General features: G+C 49.1%; 1 protein-coding gene across 1 annotated transcript in view; it reads right to left on the bottom strand.

Annotated features, from left to right (window-relative positions):
* Positions 1–25,313, bottom strand: part of FLI1 (Fli-1 proto-oncogene, ETS transcription factor) — a 117,945-nt gene that overhangs the window by 31,917 nt on the left and 60,715 nt on the right. Inside the window, exons 2-4 of the mRNA XM_008021485.3 lie at positions 21,590–21,801; positions 11,943–12,097; positions 6,946–7,149 (exon numbers count right to left, since the gene is read on the bottom strand). Of these exons, the coding sequence (XP_008019676.1) occupies positions 6,946–7,149; positions 11,943–12,097; positions 21,590–21,801 (571 nt within the window). The remainder of the gene's footprint in view (positions 1–6,945; positions 7,150–11,942; positions 12,098–21,589; positions 21,802–25,313) is intronic.

Raw genomic sequence — 25,313 nt, 5'->3', positions numbered from 1 at the left:
GAGCCACAGGCTGTAGCATACAGCCTCAGTGTGTAGTAGGCTATGCCATGTGGGTTTGTGTAAGAACATTTTGTGGTATTCACATGACGATGAGCTATCCCCATTATGAAGCAAAGCATGACTGCATGTTTATTAAGCAAATGAGAGTTTAAAATTAAACCTGCCTCTTAGCACCGATTAGCTTTGTGCCCTCCATTGACTTCTCTCATCTCTCTGAGCCACCAGTTTCTCATCTGCAAAATGGGTGAATACCATTTAATGGCATTGTGAAGATTAAATCAAATAATGCATGTAATGTGCTCAGAATGGACCTTGGCTCATAAGTGTTCCATAAATGCTAGCTATGCTCATTACTATTTTTACATCCTTCCTCCCACAGATGTCACAATTACATACAATAGTTCTCTTTATACATGCGTTTACTGAGCATTAGTCTTGTCCTCCGATTAAAGTTATGGATGGGTTCTGCTGCAATAAGAAATAATCCGGCACGACTGGAAGGAAGTGAAGAAATGGAACCAAACGTTCCGAGGGAATACAAAAAATTCCCAGAAGCAGGACCAAGAATGCTTGCCTCTCTGTCCCTGATGTTCTCTCCCTCAGGCTGAAACCTCACTGCTGGAGCAAAATAAAGAAAAATGATGGTCTCTGAGGAGCAAACTGCCTGAGTCATTAGTGCAGATGTAGCCGAAAGCACGAACCTTAGATAAACCACATGTATTACATTTCCCCCTTGGTGAAAGTTCTTCTTTGGGCACACATGAATTCCACAGGAAACTCCCAGAAAGCCAAGAGAAAGGGTCATTTGACCTCTCCAAAGCTTGCATGAAATACATATTTCATGGCAACCTAGGAAGAGGATTTTGCCCTAAAGACTGTTCTCGGTTCAAGTTTCACTCCTAGAAGGAGAGGCTGCCTTCCCTGAGCAGGGGCTGGTTGGGGGCATCTGGCCTCTCACCCAGGGGACCCAGATTCCCTCCTCTTCTCCGATTTCTACTTCATCAGTTCCCCAGGCTCTGTTTTCTTAAGGAACTTGTTCCGATGCAGGCAGGTCCTCCTGGAGCCCAGCCTCCCTCTCTGTGGCTTTGGACTGCTTTCTCCTGCCCTTGAGGCTCTTTCTGGCCTGACACCGCCACAGGCCTGTGCTGCTGAGCTCCCCGTCCTTCCTGATACCGGCACCTCAGGGTAAACAGGCCACGATGAAGCGGGGGATGCAATGCTCCGGGAACATGCACAGTGTGCCAGACGCTTTCCATCTATTCTCTTACTTAATCCTTGCATAAGCCACGTAGAGCCAGCATTCCCTTATTCCTTTTTACAGATGAGAGGAGCAACAGTCAGCGAAGTCATATCATTTTCCAAGGATCACATAGTCAGAGACTGCAGGAGGCAGGAGCCCCATCCTGGTCTGTCCACAAAACCTGTCCTCAGTCCGACAGACCCCACCGCCTCCAGACTAAATCGTAGAAACAGGCAAAACTCACCTATGGGCTTGGGAGGCAGGGTGGTAGTTAGTTTTGGGGAGGAAGTGGTCGTGGGGTGGAGAGAGGGTGCAGGGGGCTGAAATTCTACTCCTTGACCTGGGAGGTGCTTATGCGAGTGAGTGGATTCACTTCATGATAACGCCTCAAGTAGCACACTTAATGATTTTTGCACTTCTGTGTTATACTTCAGTTCAAACTGAAGTACAAGATTTGCCTACTTGGTTATTTGTAAGTTTCTGTATGTGTGTTTGTATGTATATATTTGCATATGGGTGTGTATGCATATACGTATATCTATTTATTGGGGCATTTTTGCTCTAAAAAGCATAAAGTAGTTCCTGCTGAGAATAGAATGGCCTTCCCAAACTGCAAGCATGCGGAAAAGATCGTTTTCCATTCTATGTTTGAGCCCATCTGTTGCTAGAGACAGTACCTGGATCTGAAAGGAGAGGGGAGTGAGCAGTGTGAGGCTTTGCAGGTGTGGGGTAGAACCCCAACAATCACGGTTTCTGCTGCTTCACATTCCCCCAACCTAACCTGCTTTTCATCGTGGACACCTGGGCCAGGGGACACAAGAGTCCCAGTGCCAAAGCCTTTGTCTCCTGCCTCGCTGTGACCATAGAATTCACCAGTGCCCCCTCACAGCCAGCCTATTGAATCCAGGTCTCCCTTTTCTCTGGGCTGCACTGCTATATCGATAGCTCTGGCTGAGGGTGCGGGAGCGGGAGGGTGTAAGGCTCTGGGCTCTTTCAACAACAATCCTGGCTGACTACTGAGTCCAGGGAAACCTGACCTTTTGTTCAGCTGGAATTCTGTTCTCCTTCACCGGTCAAACCCTGGCCTGGAAGTGATAAGATTGCACCAGCTTAATTGCCCAGACTCAAAACCTCTGCCCGACCATCTGAGGCTGCAGGTAGAAAGACCACGAAACGCAAAATGTGTTTTCCATTAAAGTTTAAATTAAAAATGGGAATCAAGATAGGCACCTTTTCTGTGGTCTCCCCGTCGCGCGGTATATTTCATTCTTTTGAGCAGCCACTGTTTGAAGACGCAGTTTCTTAGTATTTTTTCCAAGTCAGACCCAGATAGACAAACAAAACCAACTTGTTTGTAAAATTTAAAAACGGCTCTTTTTCTTCCTGCCTCCCCTCCTCCCCAGGATCCTGGGGCTCCCAGACATGCGCAAACTCCCCCCAGCGGCCCTGCGCCTGAACTGCCGGCCCTGCGCCCTCCGTTTCTTCGAGGTCCATCCCCGCCTTGGCCTGAGAAGGGACAAATCTCGTTCCCGCAGCTGCTGCTGCGAAGGCTCCTCTGCCACAGAGGGTGTGTCTGGGAGAGATACTGGTGGGGCCGACAGTCAGGCCAAGAGAAGGACAAAGTTAGCGTGGTGATAGGCTTGGCTTAATCGGCCTGCTTCCAGGAGGCCACAGGAAAGTTTTTGGAAAGCATTTATCTCTTGGTACAAATGACAACAGAAAATGCCCTGGGGGAAGTGGCCGGGCTGTCCACGTGGAAGGCCGGGCGGGAGTGAGGCTGCCTTGCTGTCTGTGTGGCGCAGGCTGGCTTGCTGTCTCCAGGGCCGGGGGGACGTCGGCAGCGCAAGGCCAGGGACTGGGACTCCAGACGCCTGAGTCTTAGACACCAGGTGCTCTCAACTGGCTGGATGCCTTTGAAGCAACTTCTGAAGCTGTCTGGGCCTCAGTGGTTTCAGCTTTAAAATGGGTATTGTAGGTAGTCGTCCACAAAGGGGCAGCCTTTGTTTCTTTGAAGCCAGAGCCTCCCTCTGTCGCCCAGGCCAGAATGCAGTGGTGCCATCTCAGCTCACTGCAGCCTCCCTCTCCTGGATACAAGCGATTCTCCTGCCTTAGCTTCCCGAGTAGCTGGGATTACAGGAGCCCACCACCACGCCTGGCTCATTTTTGTATGTTTAGTAGAGACGGGGTTTCACCACGTTGGCCAGGCTGGTCTCAAACTCCTGGCCTCAGGTGATCCACCCGTCTCAGCCTCCCAAAGTGCTGGGGTTGACAGGTGTAAACCCTGGAGTTTCCCAGGACCCATGGGAATGACCTCAAGGACCGTGGCCACCCCGTCATAACAGTCCTCCTTGCATTTCCTGTGGCCGGGGGTAGGGGGGTGGAGGGTGGGCGGCGTGTGACGCAGCTCCTCTGGCACAGCTGACACGCCCAGGTGTGAAGAACAAACACCTCCCTAGCACGCCTGGCCATCAGACAGGGTCTGTAGGGGCTTAGGAAACTGCTCTTCCTTCTCCACCCTGGAAAATATATTTGCATTTAAAATGTAAAAGTCTAGCTCCCCTCCCAGACCACCAGAATAAACAGTCAAGTGAAATTTACATTTTCACCAAAATGTAAATTTGATGCCAAAGCTTCTTATCCTATGAAGTTTTCCTTTTTCTAGATTTTCTACTAAAACCAAGAAAGATTAGATCAGAGAAGTGCCACCAACTTGGAGTCTCCTGACTTCCAAGCAGCCACAGGCTCAGGCCCCCAGTTCTGCTCTATCAACTTTCCTTCACCCGGCAGCACTTCCTCCACCGGAGTGAAGGAGCTCAGCTATGTTCCTTCCATCTCTTGCTAAGGTGGAAATATCTGAGCCCCACCTTCCTCTCCAACAAAAGGACAAGATGATAAAGCACAAAGAATCAGCACCCTCTCCCCTTGCCTTGACTCATGGCCTCAAACTCTCCACAAGCACTGGCCTTCCCCTTGAGCACAAAACATCCACTGGAAGTCAGTCTGGAAAAACAATAAAGTGTTTGAAGGCTTTAAAAGGGTTTAAAGTGCTGGTTGTCACTGGGGAGTTCCCAGCAGTCCAGAGCAGAGACAGAGCAGACATGATCACCCGCACATGGCCTCCTGCAGGCGCTTAGCAGCCAGCCACCACCTCACACTAGAGGGTCCCCAAGGCTGGAACCCCAAGGTAGACACCAATTAAAAAGCAGCATGAATCTAAAAGCCTTTTCCCTAACAGTGGATCATTTTAAGTCTAGGTTCCTCAAAAGGATATTTCAATACTATGTTGGGGCAAGGTTATTTTTGTTTTTTGTTTTTTTTTTTAAATTTAACACAACTATTTTAATTTTTTGCTTTCGTAGGCAGACATGGCTTTTCTATCAGTGCACAGACCACTTTGTAATGAGCTTTTCCAGCCAACATCGTATCCTAAGCACTTCTCATGGTATTTCCCCATAATCATTTTAACGGCAGAACAACTACTTCCCACTGTGTGGATGTGCTACTGTTAGCCACCATCTTCAACTCTGGATATCCGCCCTGCATGTTCAAATGTCTTCAGTACACAAACTGGATTCCACCTCGTCTCCGCCCTGGAGATATGCTCCACTAATAAGTCCCTTTTGGGAAACCTAACATTTTTATTGATTTGGGGGCATTTTCTGTCTATAAATATTCTTAAAAAGAAGGAAGCGATTCACTTTTTCTTGCCATGCTATACCCCCCAAAATGCCATCCTCTGCACCTCCACTTCAACCTTGTTATCTGCTCTTCTCCAATAGACGGTCTCTTTACCAGTGACCACCTTCTCGGGCATTTGTCTCACTTCAGCATCTGTGCTTCCATGGTTTGGTGGCAGGAAGTACTAGGGGGATTTGGGCTGTTTATGGACTGGTTAGGGCCCGGGGGTCATACGGCATGAATGGGCTTTCCCCACATGGAGAGAATGCCTTGAACATTCTACCAACAAGGGCATCCGCCAAGGAGTCTCAAAGCCCTGGACCATTTAACTAACAGTTCAGAGCATGCCGTCTATGCTACTGTTGTCCTCTCTACTCCTGCAAATGAAAGAAAGGGCTCAGGGTTCCTGCAAACTCCTGTTGGAATCAGGCTGCTTTGCTGGTCTCTCCTTCTCTTGCTAACCTCCATGCACCCACCCCGGCCTGCCTAGATCACTGCGGGACTCTGTTCAAAGATCCTTATTTTTAAAAATTCCACAAACAGTTAAAAGCTGAAAATATGAATTAGAAAATGCTAATTATCTAAAGCTCTGAAAAACTGGGTGGAAAATTGTCCCCGTGTTTGAAATTGTTTCTTGGGCTGACCTCATGTTACAGCAAGACTCAGACATGAGGTAATTGCTCCGGGGCTAACATACACTGCATCATCTACTTTCTCGAAGTGGTTACCAGACGCCTCAGAAAGGTGACCAGAGAGCACAGAGGCACCAGTGGAAACTTCCAAAGGCATTTTTTTTGATTTTTCATTTCTCTAGCCAGCACATGTTGCCCCTGCCCCATGAGGAACACTGTGGCTGAAGGGGACAGTGGATTCCAAAGACGGGGAGTTAAAGGTCCACAGAATGATGGAGAGCAAACAGAGCTCACCAACCCAGAGCCAGCCAGTCCAGGAAAAGCAGGTCCCAGAGGTGCTGTCTAAGGATCTCAACTTGTGAACGGGGCTTAAAATCATCAATCCCCTGCCCAAAGCTAAACTCCTGCAAGACTCCCAGCTACCCTGGCCATTCACAACAAATAGCATCTCAAGGCTGCCCTGTCTGTCTTTGCACAGGGCTGTTAGAATGCTCTTACATAGTGCGATCCCACACCTGTGTTCCTGTGATCCTAGCCCCATCTTTTCAGACCCCAGGACAATCCTTCCATACTCAGGGGTAGCACTGATACACCACCTGGCCTGGATTTCCAGCAAAGTGTTCAGGCTGAGGTTACCAGTGGGACTAAAATAACTCCATTCTTCTGCTCTGTGTATATTTCATATCAAATGAAATTCATATCAGACTGATGGGCACGTGGTGCTAGAGCACCTCATATTAGATAAATCTCTTGGACAACTGCCCGCTTGCTTTCTTAAGCTCACCCTTTCCAAAGCTCTTTTCCTTCTCTTAGCTGTACCAGAAGAAAGTCTCCAGATCCTAACACACCTGCAGCTTTGACTGCTCTTCCTTATCAAGGAAGTGTGCAGATAGCAGCCCTGTCAAATGGGGTTAGGGGGTGCAAGAGTATCTCAAGATTAAGAAGAAGCTAATATGTAAATTATTTTCAAAACCTTAAATCCAAAAGCCTTGAATCTAGAGTTTCCTGGAGGAATTTTAAATAATCACTTAGGAAAACACCAGCCAGGGCACCACTCATCTCTATCTATTTTCAAATTGGAATAGTTTCTGGAAAGGCAGTCTCATGGGAAGAGTGTAACCAGCCTCTGGCAGACCCCCTCCAGGTCACAGCTCTCTATTTTTCTCCATTCCTCGTTTTACTTCCTTTGACACTTCAGGATTGGGTCTGCCCCTCGCAGGGTCTGTAGGAGCCCACGTGACCTTGGCAACGCTACAGGCCCCACAGTGCTGCTCCCGCAGCATCTGCCCAATGTGAACGGGCAGCACTGACTTCCTCTCCCTGGGTTGGCTCCATGGGAAACGAGCAGGCCTTGCCAAGCTTCCTCCCAGCCCTGGGCACTTGGGTGGCACTTACTTTCCCTGAGGTAACTGAGGTGTGACAACAGCACTTCCGTGTTGTAGAGGGTGGTGGCGCGGAGGAAGTCCTCCTTGTTCATTTTACACAGTTCCTTGCCATCCATGTTCTGGAAAAAGGATGTGTCGATCTCCATCAGGCCGTACTCCTTTATGGCCCATTCCAGCCACTGCCTCACATGCTCCTGTGTCCACAGTGTAGGGTCTGCAGAGGAGAAGATGTTGTTAGCAAGGGCTGCAGGTAGGTAGAGGCTCCCTGAGAGCCTAGGCAGCCTCCCTCACCCCTTGTCCTTCTTTCTCTCCCTTCTCTCTCTCTGGGAAAGCTCCCTTCCAGATGGTCCCCCTGGAACACCCGTCTGGCTCCACAGCATCTGGCGCTGCCTGAACCACTTAGCACTCCAGGGAGGTGCTTAGCTGCCTCACTATGTAGCCTGACAGAGCACTCTTTAAAGTTCTGGAGAGCAGTTGAAACCTTTGCCTGAGAAATGGTGGCATCAAAATGAAAATAAACACAATTTCACAGACCCCGTGACCAATATCTCTGGAAAGGGGAACCATCTGTATTTTAAGAATATTAATGATTTCATGAAAGAACACGGATCCCTCAGATGGCTACAGAAAAGAAACAGAGAGAGAGGCTTTTACTGCAATTCCATCTGTGCAGTTGAAAACCCAGTGGTGTTAGTCCTGAACAGAAACCCAATCTAGATTTTCTCCTTTTGAGCACAGCTGTGTTGAAATTTCTACCAGGACATCCCCAAAACATTTTTTAGATATTGAAATACCCAAAGATGAGAGATGGTATCAGGGAGAACCTTTCAGCTCTTGAGTGAACACAGGTAAGGTAACCACTGAGGCCATCTCTGTGGTAGAACACTCATACCTTCTTCTCCTTCTCAATGTGTGTGTGTGTGTGTGTGTGTGTGTGGGCGATGTTGCACTTTCAGCACAAGTGATGAGTTCCAGCAGGTTCACAGTAGGCAGAACTCTTTTATCACTTATCACAGTCTGAAACCCATCTCTTCACTTGGCAACAAATTGTTAGTAGGTCCAATAAACACCTTAAATATCCTCATCATAGAATAAAACTACATGACGCTTGCCTTCAAGAAATACTCATTCCCATGAAACAGGTAGGCAAGCACACCACTACTAAGCAATGGATTGTGTGGCGGTGGTTTGAGGACTCATAAGCGGAAGGGAATCGTGAAAATTTGGAGAGTCGGCCGGGCGCGGTGGCTCAAGCCTGTAATCCCAGCACTTTGGGAGGCGGAGACGGGTGGATCACGAGGTCAGGAGATCGAGACCATCCTGGCTAACACGGTGAAACCCCGTCTCTACTAAATATTACAAAAAACTAGCTGGGCGAGGTGGCGGGTGCCTGTAGTCCCAGCTACTCGGGAGGCTGAGGCAGGAGAATGGCGTGAACCCGGGAGGCGGAGCTTGCAGTGAGCCGAGATCTGGCCACTGCACTCCAGCCTGGGCGACAGAGCAAGACTCCGTCTCAAAAAAAAAAAAAAGAAAATTTGGAGAGTCATGGAAGACTTCCTGGAGGAGGAGAGACTTGGCATTTTATTGTGAGTCAGCCATCAGCCTCCGGCTTCTAATGAGCCTGTTTGATTGAACATATTTATCAGGCAGGAATATCTGTGCTACCCCTTAACCAACTCACCCTCTCATTCTACAGTGTCTGTGAAGGCTCTTGGCAAAGCTGGGAACCAGGATTGAATGACTCGGAGTGGACGTGGGGAAAGAATCAAGGCTCACACTTCACAGCTGGGCAGCCAGAGGCAGGTTTCCCAGCACTTTTACACAAGCATGTGCCCGCTGCCCTTGGGCTCTCCATCCCACCTTGGCTTTGTGGGTGAGAATCTGGGTGGAAGGGCCTGAGTCTGCTTTGCAAAATGCCCAGGCCCTGCCCATGCATGAGAGTTGTGGCTGTGTTGTGCTGGAGGTGGAGGAGCTGGCGAAGGGGAAGAGTTAGGAGAGTTTGGGTTCACAGGTCACAGCCTGCTGCTGAATGTCATTCCAACAGCCTAATGTCCTGTGAGCAGTGACGGTTCAGATGGTGGGTGCTACGTGCCACCGGCTCCGTGAGCCCTGTTTGTACTTACCAAGGAAATCTTTTAATATCCCCACTTTACAGATGCATTGTGGAGTCTTAAAAGGTTAAGTCATTTGCCCAAAGCCCCATCGCTGGTAAGTATCTGGGCTGGGGTTCCAATAGAAACCATCACAGGACTTCACTAAGTTGAAGAGGTGGGTCCCCCGCAAAGTCCCTTTCCTCTTCTCACCATCCTGCTTTACCTCACCTGTGAGTTACACTGCTCTGATGCCAAAAAGCAGAGCTCCTCTAAAGCGTCATTATGCAAGTATGTATTCCTCTCTCTCTCAGATACATTTCTTGCTCTTTTACTCTCCAGAAGCAATTAGGCACGGATCATTGGCAAATGGAAATAATTTTGCACCTTTTCAGAATTCTAGAGAAACATATCCTAGGGGGAGTTGGATTATGTAGCATATTATTTCATTCTACGCTTCTCCCGGTTCCTCACTTTTAGTATCCAAGGCCTCAAGTTCAATTTTACACCATATATTTTATTTATTTTATTATTTCCTCCCTTGCTTTGGGCTCTGCAACAATATTATTTCTCTCCCTCTACAGCACAATGAATTATAAATCTTCAACTCTGGATCATGCTAAACTCTTCCAAATGTTATTTCCTGGATGATTTAGTCCTAGTTTCTTCCCATCTGAACATGGAGCTAGTGATTAACTAGGGCCCACATTTATACTTGTCTTTAAATCCCATCATAAATTCAATCAGTTATTCCACTAATATTTTATAGCCTTGATTTGTGGACTTGCCCAAATGAGACTTCCCCTCATGTCCACAGCCTGGCCTGGAGGAAGCCAAAATGTGTGACGATCTGAAAGATCTAGCTGGAGCTAGAATAATGAAGTAAATCCATGGCCTGAGAATTCATTACATGACGTGCTTTGAAAATCATTTGACATGAATTTGTGCTATTTTCACCATCATTGCTATAGGTAACTTGGCTCACTGAAGCCTGAGGTTTTGCTATTCCTTTTGAAAGCATTTCAACACTGACTGGAGGTTTGGAGGGTTGACGTAGCAGTCCAGCCACTTCTGCCCATTTTCCAGATTCCTTCCCAAAAATGACCCCCAAAATGAGATGGTGCCAGAGGTTGGTTCAAAGACAATCTCAGATCCCCAAACCGTCCAGTCCCACAAGCTTTCCCTCCCGGGCTGGGAGCTGTTTGGCTGACACAGGGGAGTTTGAAACCGTTTGAGTGAAAACCCCGTGAGGGTCAGCTTTGCTTTGGGGCGTACAAAGAGATTCCCACCTGTCAGTTGTGATACAGTTTCATTGTCTGCTTTCGGTGAGGAGGGAGACGACACACCTGGGCTAAACGTCACTAGCTGGTCTCCTGTGACAGGTGGCTTAAGTAATGCCATGGAGATAAAGCAATTTACATGGTGCCTGGCGCCTAGAAAGCACTCAATAAGTGGAAGCGATTCTTCCTCTTCCTTTGTTAGGGCAGATGCTTGTGAAAGAGCAAACTTAGAATTGCTTTAGGAGTCGTTTCTAAGTCCTAAAGGGTACAGAGAAATTCCTGTAGGCCCCACCCCTCTCCTGCCTCCCTCTTGCTCACACCTTCTTGAATATGGCCCAGAGCACAGGGAGGCAGCTGTAATCCAGGGATATGGTGAGATGCAACTTCCCAGGAAAAACAAACACCTTGGGCCAAGGCAGGAGGTGTCCCTTAAAATTTCTGCCTTTAGACCTACAAGCAGATGCCTTCAGGCTACCTCAAAGAGATGTCTAACCTTTTGACTTCAGATGCAACTACATTTACCCTTGTACACATGGAAGGAGTTTTGCCTCTCTGGTAAAGTTATTTTAGTAAGATCAGGTTTAGTCTCCGCCCTGTAATCTACTTTGCTTAAGATTTGGACGTCCTTGCTCCTTCTACCTGGCACCAGTTCTACACGTGGCAGTTTTTAAACACCCTTTTTGTGCAGGCGGCTGAGCGTGCTGGTGCTAGCTGGGGTGGAGTGTCCAGCCAATGGACTGAAGGACTGAACAATGATTTTATTTTCTGGGACCAACAGCACCAATACCTAGGGAAAAAGAAGCTATTTTTACCTAATGATATAACTTGTGGCACACATGTTAAGGCGCTCCATTAGTTAAATATAGTTCTTTCTATTTTAAAACTGAAAGAACTGGCTGTAATTTTGGAAAGGTGGAACCCGGCAGATGCCGGGAAGCACAAGCCTGGAGGGAAGGACAGGCCTCTGCAGCTGCCCTCCTCACAGGCAGGGATGCCCACAGCCAGAGCTCACGGGATTCCTTTTGGGTGGGGGCGCCTTTGCCTCTGCTTTCTGAGCAGCCCATCCTTGAGGACCAGGCCGTTGACGTAGAGTTTGTGGTGTGGTCTGCTTAAGGGTGGGGCTTCTAGCATCCACACATCAGGTGACATCTGGGATACTGCCTTAGGGGGCAGCTAGGAAGTAAGGTAAATGTGTGGCCTTTTTTTTTTTTTTTTTTTTTTTTGAGACAGAGTCTCACTCCGTCACCAGGCTGGAGTGCAGTGGTGCGATCTTGGCTCCCCGCAACCTCCGCCTTCCTGGTTAAAGCGAGTCTCCTGCCTCAGCCTCCTGAGTAGCTGGGATTACAGGCATCCACCACCATGCCTGGCTAATTTTTGTATTTTTTTTTTTTTTTAGTAGAGATGAGGTTTCACCATGTTGGCTAGGCTGGTCTTGAACTCCTGACAAGTGATTCACCCGTCTCAGCCTTTCAAAGTGCTGGGATTAGAGGCGTGAGCCACCACTCCCAGCCTGTGTGCAGCTTTCTCCATTTTGCAGTTCCACAGGGAATAGAGTATCAGATAAAGATTTAGATGCTCCCTGCCCCCAAGAGAGCGGGGAAATGAATGGCGCCCAGGCAGCCTGCTTCCCGAGTTACCTGCAGGGACGATGACTCTCCTCTCATTGGTGGTCATGTTGGGAGGAGGGGGGCCATTCTTCTCGTCCATATAGCTGTTGTAGTTCATGGGGTTGGACTCTCCTCCACCCACCAGCTTGCTGCATTTGCTCACGCTGCAGTCCACCGGAGACTCCCTACAGTGAGAAGAGACAAAGCCCAGAGGCAGTCAGCACTGACAGGGCAGCTCGCCCCAGCCTCCAAATCATGAGCCCCAGGGCTCTGATGACGACCGTGGAGCCGTTGCCCAGCCGCGCTTGGTGCCATGACGATGATGATGCCCTCTTTCTATCCTCCATGCTGCCACCAGAGTTTCCTTCAAATCCCAGCCCAGTCCTATAATTACAGTACGTAAAACCTTCTGGCAGCGCCTTAGTGCCCTCAGACCAAGGTCTGAGCTTCTTTGTGTGGCATCGCAGCCCTCCCTGTCTGACTGCAGCTTACATTTTTAGCCTCACTGCCAGGCAACCTAGTCCATGCTCCCAGACACGCCTTCCCCACAGTCCCCCAGCACTTAGTGCCCGCCTTGGTTATAAGGACTTGTCACACTGTCTGATTCTTAGCTTGGCCTGTGCCTCCTGACTGCTGAGTTCTTGAGAGGATGGTCATCACTCTCTTTGTTTAACCCTAATATTCTTACATAGGAGGTGAGCAGCAAATGCTTCCTCAGTGAGTGATTTCCATTGTACCTAGAGAAGTTTAATGCATTTCTCATACACTGTTATATTCGAATTTTCCAATAAACCCCCAAGATAGGCACAGCGAGGGTTACTATCTCCTTTTCATGGTTAATGCAATTGAGACAGGGCTGTCTGGCTCAGAGTCACACAGCTAGTCAAGGTGGAAACAGGACTCAGGTGTTCTGTGTTAAGCTTCACTATTAAGCACACATGCAAAAGAGCTGGTTGCTACTTGGAGAAGGAATGGAATCCAGGAACTTCCACCTGATGGAGAGGTGGTGGCCCTGTGGCATTTTGCAACCCTGACCCCAAGCTCACCGTGGAGCAGTATGGACACTCACAAGGGAGAAAGCAGATCATCCAACTTAGCCTAGAACTACAGAACTTGATCAGCACCTGGTATTTTGCAGCACTGGTGATTGGGCAGCTGTCTGGAGGGGTGACGTCCCACCCATGGCCACCTGGTGCCCTAAAGCAGGCTGGCAAACACACTCTGCATGCCCCCCAGCCCAGCATCACACACCTCCAGCATACCTGGGGGAGGTGCCACCCTGTCACGCCCAGTGCCCGCTGCTCAGCCACTCCAGCAGCAGCAGGACCAACGGAGATGATGGGAAGGCCAAGGAGAAGCTGTAACCGCCGTTATACTGAGCAGGAAGCATCGGTTCTGGCAGCCTGGGAGACAGCCAGTTCTCTCAAAAGCTCCAATCCAGGCCTTCAGACCAAGGAGTTCAGATCAGGTTCAGATTACAGCCTTCCAACTCTAGGCCGCATAACCTCTCCGGACGTTCCAAAGGCCTGGCCACTGTTCTCCATCCCCTGCCAGGGGTAGGAACGGACCACAGCGAGGCCTTGAGGAGCAGGGCCATGCCAGATAGGGACCCACCCATCCCACAAGCAGTGACGGCAGTCACTAACCCAGAAGAAGGAAGATCAGCCCGGGGCTTCCTGAGACCCAGGCAGGGCGGGGAGGCCTGAGCACATTCAATAAAGAAAATTAAATGAATTTGTTTCTTAATCTGAAAGGAAAAAAATATTGAAGATCACTTATCATAGCTGGGAGATAAATGCTCCACTGAGATATTAGAAGTCAGATGGTAATTTTTTCCTGATGTCTTACAGAGGGGAACATGGGCTGAAAATGAAAATAAGATGTATAATGCACACATGTTAGAATTTAAGGTTTTACTATTCGCCTACTGTTTTTCCAGGCAGAGAACCAAGAACCAGCCGTCAGAGTCGCAGATTGCTGAAGGTTTAACATCCCCATGGCAGTGGAGGGGAGGCAGTAGCACATCAGGGCTTTTCACCAGCGTTTGGCCCTTTGGCTTCGGCTGCGGAAGGACCTGGCCTGAGATGAAGCAGTCCCAGTCAGACCCTGCTGCCTGCATCTGAACTGAGCTCCGGCTGGAGTGCACTGGGTCCTGTCACCCGCCCTGGGGCTAACTGCAGGCACACACTCGCACACATGCATGCACATGTGCACACACACTCCAACACAGAACACGTGTGCACAAAACTCCACCCACATGCATGCACACATGTCAACAGAGAACACATGTGCACACAGATGCATGCTTCCATGCATGCACACACGTCAACACACATGCACAGATATGCACTGTACACATTCCAACACGGAACACACATACTCCACCCACATGGAAGCACACATTTGAACACAGAGAACGTGCACACACACACGTACACTTCATCCACACACACACGCATAGCTATTGCACACACACACATACACATTACACACACATACACACACACTCACACACACGGCCTGGCAGCCTTTCCCTGCATCCTTGTCAGTTGTGAAACAGTCCAAGGGCTGCAGAAGTTTGAAGGATTCAGTTGGCCTGCAACCAAGTGAGCAAGGTTTTCACTGGCGGGCGGCCTCTGTGGGAGAGGCGGGCTCCACACTGCATGCTCTTCCCTTGGAGGATACCCAGAGCAAGAGGGCAGAGGGCCTGGGCAGAGGTCTTTCGGAAAGGAGAACGACGGCAGGGGCAGGGGATGGTGAGACAGGAGGGCACACTCCACGGGCTCCTCCCCTTTGTGGACGGTGGAGAGACGATTTTTGGAAAAATTCTTTTCCACATCAGCCGGGCCCCTGGGGATTTCTGAGTTAAAAACTGACCTCTTGCTGTGCAGAGAAGTCAGCACCTCAGGACTCACTGAAATGGAGTGAGCCTTTAGGGTTATGGCCATGTACAGTAGGCACAGGTGGCAGGGCTAGTCCCAGGTGCCAGGGATGGAGGAAAATAAATGTGAAAAGCTGAAATAAACATTTCCCCAAACGTGCCTAACATATGACCTTGTAAGGAGAGGAGCCACGGACACCTGGACGAAGGGAAAGTGGACGCAGAGGAGGAGGGGGCTCTCTTGCTGGGGTGGCCGCGGCCATTCATTCCCTGAGCAGAACTTCCTCATTCACTGACCCATAGAAGTTCTCCCAGTTCCGCTTCCCTCCTCCTCTCTCCCTGCCCCCGGCCCTGTGCACACACCTGCTCCCCAGCTGGACAGGTGATCGCTTTGGCCCCTCGCCTGCTAGGGTGTTTCTCCTCTGGAAAAAGGCCCTGTCCTCAGTGCCAGGCTTCTGCACTAGGACCTGTAGGCCGGTGTCCTTAGGGAGAAGGGCTGGCACCATCCTGGTTCCCCACACTTGCCCAGCTGGTCCTCCTCCCACTGCTCAGGGAGAGAAAGAAGGAAAGCCATACCTCGCCCGCTCGCCTGCCAGACCTCCCTCCATTCTTGCAGCTCCCAAGCACCGTGCCTCCTCTAGCCAGCGCAAGCCCTGCGTGCGGCCATGGGGCTCCACGGCTGCCGCTCAGGGTGGGTACAGGTGAAGCCCAGCATAAAAGGCTGCTCTTTAATGAGGCAGCTGGTGCCTGTGAAGAGGGCTTGATGAAAACAAGCGGGAGGGGGAGCGCGGGACGAGGTTTTGCCATTCAGCCTGCCTGCACTGCTGCTAATTTGTATTAAGACCTGCACTTACAGCTAGCATGGGGCTGGGGCCCACTGGCAGCTGATAGCACTGGGACAGGTGACGAGAGAGCCTGGGGCTGCCACAATAGAGCAGGGAGGTGGCGGTGGCCCCAAGGGTGTAATAACTCAGCACATCTCCTCCATCTCAGGGCAACAGAGGCCACAGCAAAGCTGCCGAGGGCAGGGTAGCCCTTGTCCTTCATTTCCACCGCTGGTCATAGCTCTTTACCCCTCGAGCTCTGTTTGTGTGTGTTCTGTGAACATTGCTACTGGTTTCCAAAAAGGCTTTGCAAACTGTTAGACAATTTAAAACAAGGTGTGAAATCTTGGGTGTTTGGATGAAGGGAGATTTCAAAGACTTCTCCAGAAGATTACCTCTTTAGACTATCAAAAGATCTTCTCTCCCTTCCTAGTCAACTCAGAGCAACTGAACTTGGGCATATCGTCAGACCCGCAAATCTGAGCCCAGGCTCACTGTCAAAGGACACCTGATGTTCACACGGCCAAAGTGAGGCCTCGAGGGCTACCTAAGTCACGTGGTTGCATTAGGGCCCGTGGCATGTGATTCCTGCGTAGTATGCACCCTATGAAAAATTAATCTGTATTGCCTTTAGGATATCTGCAAGACATAGATGTGACTCTTTTGTTTTTGAAAAGGAGATGCAATAACTTAAAAGCAAATTCCAAGAAAAGAAAAAGCATCACCCATGATAAAGCCATCGCCCTAATCCACTAGCTGTTTTCATCTCCATACACAGTAGATGCTGCTGACTTTTCCAGGATCCTGTGTATGCCTCTCCACCCAGGTTACGTGTGACATGTCTCATACTGCAAGGTTCAGAGCACAGGAGTTGAGAAAGGCACAGCCAGAGAGGCACAAGTTCCATGGAACAGGAGCTGATCCTTCTCTGTGTGGAATGTGAGTCTCTAGGTGTCCAGGGCATCCAGACCCTGGGGGCCAGGTCAGCGAGTGTCAAGGCAGGTTAGCGCTGAACTCTGGTCCTGAACGCCAGGCTCACAGGCAAGTCTTGCGTTTCCCTCTATAAACTGATATTCTTTTCTTCACGGGATGTTTTCCCCAATCCCTGTGGTTGAGACAGGATGCAGCTGAGAGTTATTTGCAGACCACAGCTTGGATCAAGTTGCTGAAGTCTACATGCGAAAAAGAACCTATGGGCCATACTGTTTCAAGGCAGCCCAGCCTAACAGAGTCAGCCACAACAGGAAGATATGAAGAAAGAGAGCACAAGACTCCCTCAACACGGGAAAGCCACCTGCCTCTGAGATCCTCAGACCTCAGTCTCTGCACTTGACTCTTTGCCCCGGGCCAGAGGGTTTGTTATTGGGGTGAAAAGCAAGTGGGCATGGTAGCTTCAGGCACACTGCACACCTCCTTCCCACCAGAGACACAAATGCCAATGGGTCTCCGGTGAGCATGAAGATATAACTCAGAAGCCCATGCTGTCAAGGAACACAGAAAAAATGCACTGTGAATCACAGAACAGTCCAGAACACTGTGGCCCAGCACTGTCCAGTAGAAGTAGAATGGGAACCACATGTGCAAGATACATAATTTTTTTTTTTTTATGAGATGGTGTTTCGCTCTTGTTGCCCAGCCTGGAGTCCAGTGGCACAATCTCGGCTCACCACAACCTCTGTCTCCTGGGTTCAAGCAATTCCCCTGCCTCAGCCTCCCGAGTAGCTGGGATTGCAGGCGTGCCTAGCTAATTTTGTATTTTCGGTAGAGACAGGATTTCACCATGTTGGCCGGGCTGGTCTTGAACTCCCGACCTCAGGTGATCCTCCCACCTCAGCCTCCCAAAGTGCTGGGATTACAGGTATGAGCCACCACGCCCGGCCGAGCTACATAATTTTAAATTTATTAGTAGCCAGATTTTTAAAAGAAAACAAAACGATGAAATGAATTTTAATAATATATTAAAGTATATTAAGATGTTAACTCAATATAGCCAAAAGATGATCATTTCAGCATAATCAATAATCAATGGGATACTTTACACTTTTTCCATAGTAAGCCTTCTAAATCTAGTATGCGGTTTATATTTAGAGCACATTTCAATTTTCAACTAACCGTATTTCAAGTGCTCAGTAGCAACCTGTGGCTAGTGGCTGCTGCATTGAACAGCACAGGTCTAGCCCATGAGCCAGGCGATCTCAAATTGTATGCCCTGCCTTGGTTTTCTCATCTGAAGTTCAGAATCATTACAACATCCTCTCCTTTCTTTTTGTGTTAAGGCAAATTAGACCACTGCAAACAACCAAATCATGTGTAAGTAACAAACTGTCATTATCAGTAATACTCAGAGGATATGAGACGCACGGTGTTCAGGATGAGAGATTTAAAGAGCCTGGCATTTATTTCATTCTGTCATTGCTTTTTGCATAATTAAATGACAGGGTCTGACATAGTTCCACTGTAAGCAATGACATTTTTCTAAAACTCCTTGCTTCCTGCTAGCCACTAGTCCAGCTTACATGTGAGCCCTTAGGGAATATTTGTGGGGTGCTGGCGATAGCCGTGCCTAAGCTGCTTGGCTCTGAGAGTCCACAGGATTGTCTCTGCTTGCCTAGGGTGGGTGAGAAGACATCAGTCTTTCTGAACCTACTTTTTTACCTGCTGATGGTCTGGGTCAAGACAAGCAACTCAAAAGCAGAGGCTGCTGCTCTGTGCAGCCAAAGTCAGGGAAACATCCTGTCTGTTCACTGGATATTCACACAGGCCCTCTCCGGCTGGCTTTCAGTGTGACTGGAGCCAGGTATGAGCTGGCAAGTGGGTTCTGAAAATCAGTTTCCTTGGGCCCTCTTGGCCCAGGATCAGTATCCTGGAGTGCTTGAGGATTCTCTGGAAGCAGGGGAGGGAGTGGTGAGCAGCATACGTCCTTCCCACCAGAAACACAAATACCCATCGGTCTCCAATGAGCATGAAGACGGAACTCAGAAGCCTATGCATCAATGCAGGCTCAGCATTGCAGGGGCTGAGTCAGCAGACCTGGGTCTGTGTCCTAACCTTAAACAAGCACCTTCTCTTTTGAGTCTGCTCAGCCATGTGTTCATTCAGTTATTTATCTGACGACAATTTATTGAGCACCTACCGTTTCAGGCCCTGCTCACACGTCAGTGAGGGAGGTGATAAGAACTAGGACACTCTAAGCAGAGTAAAGAGTGAGGAGACACTGGTTTCAATCAGGTGGCCAGGGGAGGCCTCTGAAAAGGTGAGGTTCAGGTAGAGAAACCCAAAACTCGTGAGGGAGAGAGTCATATGACTAGATGGAGTAGGAATGTTCCAGAAGGAAGGAGTCCAGGGGAAGAGATTCTGAGGCAGGAGGGTGCCTGGGGGTCTAGGAGCAGCAGCTAGAGTCTCCGGAGGCTGGCGTGGAGGGAAGAAGTGGGATGACGGGGGCAGTAGAGAGGATGTCGGAGGGATGGTGGCGCCATGCTAAGGGCTTTGCATTTTGTCACAAGCCATTACAGAGTTTTGAGCAACAGGGTTACAAATGAGGAAAGCATGGTTCTGGCTGCTTGCTGTCCGGAGAACAGACTTCAGGAAGGCAGGAGGAAGTGGGGAGAGCAGGATGCCCCTGCAGAAGCCTAGGAGAGGTGCTGCTGGCTTGCACCAGACAGGGGCAGTGGAGGTAAGGAGTGGGTGGATTCAGGTTACAACAGGCCAGAGAATCTCTAACAAAGTCGGGCGCGGTGGCTCACGCCTGCAATCCCAGCACTTTGGGAGGCTGAGGCGGGTGGATCATGAAGTGTGAGACTCCATATCAAAAAAAAAAAAAAAAAAAATCTCCAACAGTGGGATCTGGATCTTCAACAAGCATTGGGAGCTCCTTGTGGAAGGGCCCCATTTAGGAGGCATTGTAGAATAGGCCTCCCCACCGGGTGGGCATTGGCAGGAGTGAGGCGGTGGTGCAAAAGCACGACACACGAGCAGAGGGAGCCGAAAGGTGCCTAACGGATGGCACGTGGGGCTGGAACCACATGCCTGGGTTCGGGCTCCAGCTTTGCCTCCTCTAAATCCTTAGACAAAGCAATCTCGCCTGAAAGCCCCACTTGCCTTCCTGTGTAACAATGAAGTTACAGTAACTACTTCGTAGGACAGTCCTGGGGAACAAGTGGTAAGATAATATGGGAAAATGTTCAACACACCATGTCCTTCGACTGTTAGGAACTCCAGCACCATCAGAATTACCTCTGGAGGGAGACTCATCTGAGGGGCTGTGGGCTCAGAACCTCTGAGCCTTCCTGAAATCCCAGGATCTGGAAAGGTGGCTGAGATCCCAGTCGCTGGTTTTGGTTAGTGGGGTTGAAATGTGGTAGGGCTGGGAGTTCCCACAGGCAGGTCTGAGGCCATGGGCTGCTCTGGAGTTCTCCCTCCCAACCACGCTCATTCCCTTCTCTCTCTTCAATCCAGACTGGTTTCCTCGGTGACCTCATCCACTTTCACAGTTCAAACTCCTTAGAGATGATGCCCAAACCTAAATTCCAGGCCTGAAAGATTATCTGAGCTTCAGTTCCCAAAGCCTAGTAGACATTTTTATCTGGATGTTCTACCGATTGCTCACAAGGAATCTCAAAGAGAACGTTGACATCCCATCCTAAAGCATTTCCTGTGCCACCTTTCTGCAGCTGCTCACAGCACCAGCCCTTAAAATGTGCAGACTTTAGTCGCCTTTGGTTCTTTCCTGTCATGTACCCCCTTCATTCATACTTTATTCACCTAAGCCCTGTTAATCATCTCTTTGCTCTCTCCCTTATGTATCTATCCTGTTCAGTTTCCATAATCACTACCATCACTTAGTTCAGAACTTCATTGTTTCCTATCTGGGGTATTTTACTAACTTCTTCACTTGTCTTTCTGACTCTCCCATCCTACCCTCTGTGCGGAAAGATTGTCAGTTCGCTAGTCTCAAGTCACTGCTCTGATGAGGTTAAATGTCACATCTGTGCTCAAAGTCAGCCTCTGGCTGTGGAATCAACGGCACATGTTTTCAGCCTGCCATTCAGGGCCCTCTCTTACTCTTTATTTTCATCTCTTTGTGCCTTTGGCCCAGTAGATTACCTGATATTTTGTGAATGAGACTGATGTTCTCTGTCTTTCAAGTCTTTGCTCATGTCAATCACTGTCACTACAGAGCACGTGCCTAACGCGTCTCAGGCACCATCCTGGGTCCTTTCCCTGCGGCATCAGAGTAACGCTAGAGTAAGGAGCCATGAGGAAGTGAATATCCCAGTCCTGCCTGAGAAAGGAGAAAGCTGGGGCTCTGAGGGGTTTCGATGACTTGCCCAAGGGGCAGAGGCAGGACATGAAACTGAGGCTGCCTGTCCACTGTCCTCTTCCATGACCCTGTGATTTTCTCTCCCTGGACCCTCCCGTCTCCATTTCTACAGGCAAAGCCTGAACTGACCCAGTACTGTACCTCCTTCATGCACACTTTCCAGGTGCCTGCCCACTCCCAGACACAGTGAGCCCCCACAGGCGTCTACTTTCCTCATCCCTTCTCCACTCTTACTAAAGAATGGTTTGGTCACCTTTGCTCTGCTGAGACCCACCCAGAGGGGTTAAGTATCTTCAACGGGACAGGGAAGAGTAGCTTACTGCTAAGCTGTCCCCAAGAGGACTGGACCTGGGCCTGGGATTAACAAGAAATAAGTGTTCCATGAGCGTCTGCACAGGCGCTTGGGGCCTGACTCTTACCTGGCCTCTGAGGGCTGCATGGGCCCCAGAGAGCCAGGGGGCTTCCTGGCCCTACTCCATCCCATCTTCAGTCTGTGGCCCTCTCTGCCTTAGCTCTCTAGAGACTGACACAGGCTTCCTGGCCCAGCTCCAGAGCTCCATCTACTGCAAAAACGTTAAGTGCCAGAAGCCACTTACTGTAGATCTGGTGACTTGGCGCTTTCCTCCAGTCCGCATAGGCCTGGCGAGCTTACCTGGATCCATTCATGTGGTCATACTCCCGCTTGACGTTGACCCTCACTGGCTGATTGATCCACTCCTGCTGCGGTGGGAGGGGGTTGATCTTGTGGGGCTGCCCGTAGTCAGGACTCCCCGAGGCAGTCATGTCGGCCTTGGGGAGATGGGCCGCCGCTCCGTATGCTGAGTCAAAGAGGGACTGGTCGTCGCTCACCACCGACAGAGCCTCCTGCAGGGCCAGAGAAGAGACAGAAAGCCCAGTGTCACTCTTCACCCAAGCAAGTGGCACTCTTGCTTTGAGCTGGCAAGGTGGCCCAGGGCTGCCCCAGGACAGCTTGTCTGGAAGTTCCTGTTTGACTCACACTCCAGGGGGCAGATTTGCCCTTATGCAAACCAGATGGGTGTTTGCAGGTTACCTGGGTGAGGACGGACTTTGGGCAGTGGAGTGGGGATGGAGGATTCATGAAAGTGGGTTCATTTATTGGTGCTGTAGTCTGGGACCCCCAAAAAGGATGGTGGAGATAGGGAGGCCAAGAATAGTGGTGACTTGGCATGGAATGTAGTATTGTGGTGGTGTATGAATGCTAGATTCTTCCAGGCATAAGCAGAAATGCCTCTTATGAGCTGAGTGGAGTCATCAGCAGTGAGGGGAGAGATGAGATCCAGCATTTATTTTCTAGGCAAGGCCAGTGAGATCCACCCAGAGAGGCTAGGTGTGCTGCTCAAGGTCACACAAGGGAAGGGTGGGGCCCATGGCTGTGGCCAGGCCAATTTCAGTTTCCTTATTTGTAACAGGGATAAAAATAGCTTTAGCACAGAGTCGATAGGTGGATTAAGTGAGAAGATCTGGTCTGGGGGTGTAGCTTGTAAGAAATGCTCAGCAGTTTGCTGAGGGTCCTCCAGGAGGTTCTGGTACATCCTATAGATCTCAATGTTGGTGACTCAGCCAACCAAAGGACGAAAGAGGAATTTCAGACACGTGAAGTGCCAGTCAGGGCAAGACTCTCTGAAAGAGGCTGTTGGGTCCTCCCACTCATATTATTCCATCACTGACTTGGGTGTGACTCTGGGAGATCATGGATTAAGAAAAGAAGCCTTGGCCAGGCATGGTGGCTCATGCCTGTAATCCCAGCATTTTGGGAGGCTGAGGTGGGAGAATCTATTGAGTCCAGGAGTTCTAGACTAGCCTGGAAAATGTGCCAAAACTCTGTTTCTACCAAAAAAAAAAGAAAAAGAAAAAAGAAAGAAAGAAAGAAAAAATTAGCTAGATGTGGTGGCATGTTCCAGCTACTTGGGAGGCTGAGGTGGGAGGATCACTTGAGCCCCGGAAGTAGAGGCTGCAGTGAGCCATGATCATGCCATTGCATTCAGCCTGGGCAACAGTCTCAAAACAACAACAACAACAACAACAACAACAACAACAACTAAAAAACCTTGCACATTCCAGAGATCTGCTACCAATCAAAACATGAGGATAAGAGCCTTCCATTATTCCATGTCACATTGAATCACAGGCATCCAAGGTCAGGGACCAGGGCATAGTGTTCACTACAGCCATATAATTACACCAAAGTAAGTCTTCAGAGAAGATGGTAGTCATCTATAATTGATCTACAATCTCTATAATCAATAATTATATAATCTATAATTGTGAATAATAGATGTGGTAATACATGCAAAGTACTTAGAACAGTCTCTGGCACATAGTAAGTCATACTCAGAACATGTTAGGTATCATGATTATCAACATTCAAACAAAGATTCTCTTAGGCAACCTGTTAGGGGCTGCCTTGTGACCTCACAAAATTCATATGCTGAAGCCCTTACCCGCAGTACTCAGAATGTGAGTGTATTTAGAGATAGGACCTTTAAGGGGGTGAGGTGAAATGAGGCTGATAGGGTGGGCTCAAATCCAATATGACTGGTGTTCTTAGAAGGAGAGGGAATTTGGACACACAGAGAGCCCCCAGGGAAGTGTGCACACAGAGGGGCTGCCACGTGAGGACACAGCAGTCATCCGCAAGCCAAGGAGAGAGGTCTCTGAGGAAAACCAACCCTGCTGGCACCTTGATCTTGGACTTCCAGTCTCCAGAACTCTGAGCAAATAAATTTCTTTTGCTTAAGCCACTGGTATGTGTTATGGAAACCCTAGCAAATGGATACACCATCTTTACTTGAAAATGTAGTGATAGGTGAACAGCACTTGTTAAAGCTGGGATTTGTCTACTTTCCTTGTGTAATCCACATTCCTGAATTGAATGTCTTCTTCAGAATGAATGCTCTTCATATGCCTGTAGAATTACAACCTGCTCCATGGGCTTTGTCTTCTCTCCCAGGGCCATTCTCCACCCCAGCAGACACACAGCCATAATTCAAAAAGGGAGGCTCTTTTATGGCTGTTTTCAGCTGGGATCAGGGAAGAAATCCTGGAATATGCTCTATGAGTCCTGCTTTTGCACCAGAAGGCTTTGGAGTGTAGGTGCATCCAGAGATGCATTCAAAGCAGAGCTGCCCACACAATATTAAAACACTTACATCCTCCAACGGAGGGGATCTCCCTAGACCTAATATCTGCTGAGACCCTTCTTCATTTTCTACCAGATGCCCTTGAGTCATGCTCTGAGTAAAGCTGTGCTTGTCAGAACCATTTGTTTCTTGGTTGTCATATCCAATCTTGATTTCAGCTAGAGATCAGCTTTGGCTTCGTATCCTAAATTTTGAACTGTTACCTGGGCATAAGGAATTATGGTTCCGAGCTGAAAAGGGTGACATTGCAGCCTTTCAGACAGCTGGCCCTGACTCCATGAAATTCCTTGAGTTCCACCCTGGAAGCAGAGAACACATTACCACCTATGACCCCTAAGTGTCTTTTGGTGATAAGGGTGAAGAGCATGAACCACAGTCCTGCTACAAAAAGAGATGACATTTCAGGAATCAGGTAGCATCTTCTGCTGTAGAGAATGGCTTACATTCTTAGTTTATCATTCATGAACCTTGGAGTTTCCAGTAAAATAATTTCTTTCCCTTCCCTCTTCTAGGTTGGGGGAGAAGATGATGGCCTATCAGAGGCAAATAAGCCCGGGAGGCAGGACTGGGCACAGTGATGCTCCAATAGACGGGCAAAAAGTTCCTCTCATCATTATCCAAAGAGGGTGGGCCAGGCAACATGAACACAGGATTGTCCTGTCCAAGGGGACATGCAGATGGCAAAATCAAGACTTACAGCAAAGAGAGTACACAGGGAACACAAAGCCGGGTTCTGGAGGCAGACCTAGGAGAGACTTATTAAGGAAGTGAGTGGTACACAGCTAGAAAAAACAAGTGATGAGATAGAGTGTAGGTGTAGAAAGGGCACAAAACCTGTTTGAACTCATTTTGGAATAGAAGTTTCCTTAAGAATGTAGTTCACAATCAAGGAAACTCCAACCAAGTGGCAACGTTGTAGGAGGAGAGCGTCGTGGTTCACCGCGAATGCCTCACACTACTGTCCAGTCTGGGCATTTCTCTCTGAGATTCTTCCCTCCCTGATGGCCCATTGACATGCTCTTCCCTTGTTCAGTACACCTCGCGCACTCCCTGGCTGGATCCAGCTCCCTTGCAAGTTGTGAATACCGTTGTCATCCTGCCACAATCTGCTTAAAACCCTCAGAGAGCTCCCTAGAGATAGACCACAGCAAATCTCTTATCAGCCACTTGTCTTCCAAAGGTCATCTTTGTCCCACCTGCCACCCTTACATTGCA

Source organism: Chlorocebus sabaeus, chromosome 1 (assembly GCF_047675955.1).
Source record: "Chlorocebus sabaeus isolate Y175 chromosome 1, mChlSab1.0.hap1, whole genome shotgun sequence".
NCBI lineage: Eukaryota > Metazoa > Chordata > Mammalia > Primates > Cercopithecidae > Chlorocebus > Chlorocebus sabaeus.
Note: the sequence above shows the minus strand (reverse complement) of the source record. Positions and strands in the feature narration are given on the sequence as shown.